Source organism: Oncorhynchus tshawytscha, linkage group LG14, assembly GCF_018296145.1.
Source record: "Oncorhynchus tshawytscha isolate Ot180627B linkage group LG14, Otsh_v2.0, whole genome shotgun sequence".
NCBI lineage: Eukaryota > Metazoa > Chordata > Actinopteri > Salmoniformes > Salmonidae > Oncorhynchus > Oncorhynchus tshawytscha.
In genome coordinates, this window is record NC_056442.1 from 39,335,972 (window position 1) to 39,343,192 (window position 7,221).

General features: G+C 42.7%; 1 protein-coding gene across 1 annotated transcript; it reads right to left on the bottom strand.

The window, feature by feature from the left end:
* Positions 1-1,774: 1,774 nt before the first annotated feature.
* Positions 1,775-7,221, bottom strand: LOC112267193 (2-hydroxyacyl-CoA lyase 2). The gene is made up of 14 exons (XM_024445396.2): positions 6,664-7,221; positions 5,994-6,195; positions 5,713-5,840; positions 5,247-5,497; positions 5,055-5,154; positions 4,791-4,888; positions 4,566-4,702; positions 4,347-4,481; positions 4,114-4,228; positions 3,768-3,937; positions 3,503-3,573; positions 3,303-3,374; positions 3,105-3,210; positions 1,775-2,954 (listed from the first exon to the last, which is right to left on the bottom strand). The coding sequence occupies exons 1-14, from the start codon at positions 6,763-6,765 to the stop codon at positions 2,776-2,778; spliced, it is 1,866 nt and encodes a 621-aa protein (XP_024301164.1). The 5' UTR covers positions 6,766-7,221; the 3' UTR covers positions 1,775-2,775.

A 7,221-nucleotide genomic window follows, 5' to 3' on the forward strand; every position in this document is an offset into this window, starting at 1 on the left:
AGGTAACGAGTGGAGGACAGAGGAGCCTCTTAAAGAAGAAGTTACAGGTCTGTGAGAGCCAGAAATCTTGCTTGTTTGTAGGTGACCGAATACTTATTTTCCACCATCATTTGCAAATAAATTCATTAAAAATCCTACAATGTTATTTTCTGGATTTTTTTTCTTCTCATTTTGTCTGTCATAGTTTAAGTGTACCTATGATGAAAATTACAGGCCTCTCTCATCTTTTTAAGTGGGAGAACTTGCACAATTGGTGGCTGACTAAATACTTTTTTGCCCCACGGTAGAAGTGCCCGTAGATTCAGAATCACTCACATATTCCTTTTATCATAAAAAGGGGTTTAAGAGAGTAGCTAGATATTGTCACAGTGGTATGGACACAGATTAATTAAACAGATACACTTTCTTGTTTAACAAGGATGTTCATGTAAATGGTGATTCGTGTTGTTAGTTACAGTGGTGGAAAAAGTTCCCAATTGTCATACTTGAGTAAAAGTAAAGATACCTTAATAGAAAAAGTGAGATCGGATCAGAGATGGTCTCTTGATAACTGCTTGAATTGGACAATTGGTCCTGTTATGTTAAGCATTCAAAATGTAACAAGTACTTTTGGGTGTCAGGGAAAATGTATGGAGTAAAATGTGCATAGTTTTCTTTAGGAGTGTAGTGAAGTAAAATATAAATAGTAAAGTACAGACACCCCAAAAAATCTACTTAAGTAGTACTTTCAAGTGTTTTTACACCACTAGTTATTTAGCCTACTTTGAGGATACCAATAATAGCTTAAGTGTGGCTTACACACCAAAAATGGTGAGTGCACCATCTGCTGGTAATTATGAGAATTGCACCCACAAGGAGCAGGCCAAAGGTTACTAAGACAGGTTACTGCTGTAAAAACAGGACAAAAATATGAAAGAAATCAGTTAATTCCATTCGTACTGCTTGAGGAAATAGGAAAGTAGGACCAACCCAGAACACATGAAAAGCCGTTGCAAGCCCTGATGTTAGCTCTAGCTTGTCCTCCAGAGAATCGACAGGGGCACTGCTCACCATAGAAAGGTTGATAGGAGGCAACTCTCCCTGGAATAGTAGAGAATAATAAAGAAGTCTACAGGTGCAGAGGAGAACATACAGCTGGAAAAGAAAAGGAGTTAAGAGAAGACCACTGTTGGCCAAATAACAATCATTCATATATCAAGCAGATATATAATTACTCAACTTGTTTCAACCAATAAGACCAAAGTAAATGGTGTGATGATCCAAATTGTATTATGTAATACACTGATTGTAACACTTGTAGACTTTGAACATTTAATCTAAAAGCAAACTATAATATCCTATTATCCAAAACAGTCATAGAACATTAATACAGTAGATCATTGAACAAGACTTGGTAGTATGGTAACGTAAGACTAGCAAGTTTGTGACTATATAGCCAGAGACATATAGAGATCTGTATGTACAGTAGCTCTGCCTACAGCCAACACAATCTTGGCATCTGAGTTGATAAAAGGTAAATGATAGAGGATAAGGAGGACAGTGGAGTGGATGGTGTAGTCATACAATGGTCAGGATCTCAGAATTAGACTACCAGTGTAGTTGGTGTCACAAAGGCACCACTCAATAGAGGGGGGAAAAAAACACTACATTTACATTATTCTCTATCGCAATGACAAAAATAACTGTTCCTATAATCCCAGTGTTCGGATTCCAGAACTGATGACTAAATGCATTGTGTCAACATTGAAAAACAAAGGAGGCATACTAGTATCACTGTGTTTATGTAGAAGATCACATTTTATGTAATAAAATACCATATGCTAGTGAAAGAGATTCTCAGACCCAGATCAGGTGTCTACCAATCCCTCTCCTTACAACGACAAACATTATGAATCGTACATTCAAAGCAAAACAGAAAAATATTCCAATATTCTCAAAACACTCAAATTTAAGGTGGACTTCAATTTGCACAATCAGGATAATGCGGAATTCCTTAAAATAAGTCAACCTGAAATAGTATGAGCAGTGCAATAAGTCAGATTTTATAATTTATTTAAGATAATGATCAATACCCAAATGGTAAAATATGGTAACATCTTCCAGTTTAAATTCCTTCTTCTTTCATAGGGCATCTTGTATTTGTGTATCCATTCTGTTGATTGATGTATTAGTGGAGTCTTACAGCACGTTCAATAATCAAAGGCATACAATCATCAATTATATACCATTTAATTAAATGATTACAATTGTATTATCTTGTTGTTAACCCTACAGATCCTGCAGAGACTTGTAGGTTATTGTATGATTCATTTCCCTAAATATCTCTATTAAGGACGTGCCATTCCAAAATTCACTTTATTTGGTTTTTCAAAAGAAATAGCCAGCTTCAAAGTAGAGTTCAGTAGATCAATAGGCAATCTGAAGTCAATACACAGGTATTAGTTACGTGTATACAGCAAGGATACTGGCCTACTACATAATAACAGCAGCAAAGCCAGCCGTAGTTCATTTTCCAAAGCATACATGTCAAGTTTGTTTCTCTCCAGCAAAAATAACCAAAAAGTCCATGATCAAAACTCATCTTCACAGCTGTTTGAAAGGCTGATAAAGGTTGAAAAGATTGAGTTCCTGAATTGTTTTCCTTTCACCAGAAAAAAATGAAGTAGTTGTACTGTTCCACAGCATGTGAACATATGTGTTTCTATGCAAGGTGGGAAGGTTTTAGGACCCACAGGTCCAGACAGGGACCCCAGGGGTTGCAGTCTGTGAGCTACTCTACACAGAGATGGAGCCTTCTCTGAAGTTGGTCTTCCCTATGAGAACATTGAGAAGTGTGGCTCTTCCCTGTCTGGTCTCCTTCTGGGCCTCTTTTATGATGCCGTCCAGCTTGTCCTCGTCTTCGCGACCAATGAGGGTGCCTTTGCCTCCATAACCGTCAGCAACTATGTGGTAATCTAGGAAAGGGGAGAACAGAGAGTGAATTGGATGTGTGTTAGGACATCCAAAGAGATGATATAGGCCAACAGAGACATTGCATGTGTGAGAATGGGCACTAGAGATCCCCAATATGGTGCCAATGAGGGTACAGTAGGCAACATAAAGACCTGTGAAGGCCAGGCCACAGGCCACATTGCTGCCCAGGATGGGAACCTGCTCCCTGGCGATCTGGCTCCAACAAGCATCGTTCCCCACCAGGGCAATTACTGGCGTCTGGGAGAGAGGGACAAAGCAGATTAACTGGTCTGAATGCATGATTAGTTGTTGATAAATTGGTCTGAATAGTGAATTGGTTATTACTGTACCTTGTGTCTGGTAAAGGTGTCAAATTCTGCAACACTGTATCCCAGGGATCCATCGCCATAGATGATCCACACCTTAATGAGAAACGTAGTCAGCTAAACTCAACCAAAACCATAGATGGTGTTTCAAAGCATGAAAAAACAAAAAACCTAAACCCGTATAAAACAGTGATGGATAAAGGATGCTTGGTATTCTACCGTACCTCTGACTCAGGTCGACACAGCTTGGCTCCCAGAGCAAACCCTCCTCCAACACCAAGGGTTCCAAATGCTCCTGTTAGAATGACAAACATTAGGTAATCATCCATTAAGATATCAAGAACATCCAGGGTTCACATTCAATAAACAAGTCCTACTTTTTTTTATTGTACATGTTAATACCTCTCTTACTCAAGTGACCACATTATAACACATTTCAAAACATATTTTATAAAAATAAACTCAACACTGTCCACTGAGGATCCTGACCTGGATCCAGCCAGCGGAGTGGGCCCCTTGGTCTCATGATGTAAGCAGCACTGCCCACAAAGTCGCCCCCATCCGCCACTATGATGCTGTCGTCAGCCATCAGCTCATCAACGCGGTGCAGGACACTCAGGGGGTTCAGGTGGCGGTCCGTCTTCTCATCAGCCTTCCTCCTGCACGAAAAACACACAGAACAAAAACACACTTTCACAGGGAAATGACACAGCTTGTACTGTCTGGTTGGTGCACTAGATGTACTAACTAGTCATTTGCATGGAGGTCATTGGTTAGGTATACAAAAAAAACTTTTGGCTTTCTGCCCAACTTGCTGAATGAATTCCACGTGTACCGATTAGCCTTCTCTTTGGTGACATCTCCTGCTTTGAGAGACTGTGGCCAATCTTCTGGACATGTGTGGCCCTTGAGGCCTTTGGAGAGGCGGAGTAGGAAGGAGCCTGCATCTCCTAAAAGACAGACAGAAATGTGAGTCTCCACAAGACCAAATAGCCCAAAGAGGAAGTGGCAGCATTTTGTGAAAGCAAATAAGACTTCTGATTGGGCAATTCAGTCATCAGTTCCAACCCTGAATGGCCACAGTGGGCTTCCAAAACATGTCAGAGTTCTTCAGAAGTTGAGTCTTGTCTCTGTTGACAGCAATGATCCTGCTGCGTCTGTTTAGCACTCTGCCGTAGCTTAATCGGAAGTCACATACAGTTCCTGGAACACATACCACCATTGTGAGACTGCCTCAAAGACAACAACTGTATGAAGACAAAACTTACAGGTGGCAGTTTGTCTCACCTGCTAGCAGCACAAGGTCTGCTTCCTTCAGGGCATCACTCCTGTTCTGTCTGATGTGCAAGGGACTGTTCCTACCCAGCATGCCACGGGACATTCCACCCAGGAAGCAGGGGATACCTAGGGACTCTAGGGCCGCCCTGTTCCAGGACAACTATATGAATGGGCATTGAATGGACCAGAAGTCTGCTGATGTCTTGTGTAATATAAATGTAGTTGTTAAAATACCTGATGTCGTCTGTAGGTGTTGGAGGTAGCGTTGCCTGGCTCCCCAGTAGGATAACAGGCTTCTTGGCTCTGCTCACCAGCTCTATACACTTTTGTACCTGATGACAGATCAATAGAGGTTGAGCCACAAGGGATACATAAAAAAACATGCCTTCGTGTCTATTGGAAAACTGTAACTGGTTACAGAATGAACTATCGGCTTCTACCAAATCAAGCCTTTCTCACAGTTGTTAGAGAAGGACTGAGGGCTAGAGTTAGTCTTGCCTGATTGTCTGTGGCCTGAGGGATGTGTACAGGGAGAGGGGACACGTCTCTGGTTTCCCAGGCCCCAGCAAACAAGTTCTTTAGGTGATTGTGGAGGTACCTTATGGAAGAAAATATACAGCCTCTGTTACTTTCACAAATCACTAGGGATGTGTGAAAGCATGGTCGAGCACAATTCTGCTGATTACTTACCAAGTGACAACTTTTCCCATTATTCCCTTGGGAGGGTTTTTCACTCCGAACTCTTTGGACACCAGGTGGAAGGGGTAGAGTGTGTCGATGGGGAACTCTATGAACACAGGGCCTGGAGTTCCAGACTGGGCGATGGCCAGGGCCTTCCTCACAGTGATGGCGATGTCCTTCACACTCCTCACTGAGGCGCAGAACTTACACAGCGGCTTGAACAGGGACATCTGGTCAATGTCCTGCAGCGCTCCTCTACCCTGCACAGCAAAAGTTCACCAAGAGGTCAAACCTCCACAATGGATAGGGGGAAATCATACGAGAGTGTGCTCACCCAGTCACAACTCAACAATGCAGGATTATGGTAATTTGTCGTGTAGAACTTGCTGGTGCATCGTGACCTTAGCCTTAGTGTTAACGTTAGGATTAGGGTACCCCCATGCAGCTACACCAGTAAAAGCCCTCAGACTCTCACCTGAAGTAGTGTTGCAGCAGCTCCCCCCAAGAGAAGCAGTGGCGACTCGGCCATCTGAGCGTTCTTCACTGCTGTGACTGTGTTAGTGAGGCCTGGGCCAGCAGTCACTGCAGCTACACCTACAGTGCCTGTTGGAGATAGAATCACTGACAATGTTACTGTATGAATAAATGAGTAGACCATAGTGCACTAAGCAAGTTAAACCAGTCCCGGACAGTTCAGATAAATACCTTACATTACAGTTGTCAGTGTCTGCGATATTTGGCATGTTACTTATTTACCGGAGAGCCTGGCTACTGCGTCAGCTGCAAAGACTGCAGTAGCCTCGTGCCTGGTGTCCACGATGCGGATGCCCAGCTTCTCGCAGGCCACCAAGATGGGCGAGATGTGCCCCCCCACCAGGGTGAAGACAAACTTAACCCCATGGGCACGCAGAACCTCTGCCACACTCTCCCCACCATGGCGAGGGCTCTGGGTCTCAGTCTGGGGGAAGAAGTAGAGGACTCAGGCAAATAACTGAACAGGCAGACTTCAAAATCAGAGTCATGGACTGTGAATATTTGATAACTGAAAAGTGCTGTCATAAACTAGAAAGGCCTATTGGTTATGTATTTATCACTATAGTATCTTGTAATTATCAATGAACTGCATATTGTCCTTGTAGGCCTAATGCACCTTATGTTGCCAATGTATGACTTCTGAAGAACCTGCACTGTCGTCATGACCTTTGTGTTAGCCACAAGGCAGTTAAAAGTTCTCACATGCAGCAGGGTTACCTTTCACCTACTAAGACTAGGTGAAAAAAAATAGACATTGTAGTAAGGTACAGTAAGAGCAAGCTGTTTTGCTTCTAAGAATGTCAGGTTGCAGTCGAGTTTCAGAGTTGAGACAGCAAGTGAGCAGGCTGAAGCCAAGTTAGAATGTAACATTGTTTACACCGAAGAGACTTACCTTATGAAACAACTGATACAGTAAACCAAGTTTATACGCTACAAATACTAGTCCTCCGAAGGCGAAACCAACAAAACACCCCAGTGCGGTGGCAATCTCCATTTCCAACCGACGGCAATGTGTCAAAATACGGAAGCAAGTCCTAAAATAAAAGCAGTAACCAATATTTTATCCTGATCGAATAGCTCTCCGGTTTAGGCTGCTGTTCATCCAATGCACATCCTAGTAACCTTGCAATTTATAGACAGGCATTTCAAATGCACCATTTACTAGCCTACTGTACAAGAAACGCGTGGAAAACCATACTCCACCCGCTTGTGCAATGAAACTAACCACCGTATTTCAACTTCAAATGACCGATGATTGCTATTGCTCACTGTTGACGCAAATGTCGCAAAATGGATATTCACGGTCAACAACGCAGTGTTCCGCAACTACTGGGATCGTGAATAAAAACAGAGAGGAAGAGGCGAAGTGTGACAGATAATTGGGCCCAAAATCTGCCTTCTCCAGCAGGTGTTTTGCCCCCCGTTTTTTTCGCTCACCAAGTCAGTTTTT

Coding starts and splice junctions, on each gene's coding strand:
- LOC112267193 (XM_024445396.2), bottom strand. CDS start 6,765: ATGGAGATTGCCACCGCACTGGGGTGTTTTGTTGGTTTCGCCTTCGGA. Junction 5,841..5,993: donor CGCAGTAGCCAGGCTCTCCG/GTAAATAAGTAA, acceptor TATCTCCAACAG/GCACTGTAGGTGTAGCTGCA. Junction 5,155..5,246: donor ATGGGAAAAGTTGTCACTTG/GTAAGTAATCAG, acceptor TTCTTCCATAAG/GTACCTCCACAATCACCTAA.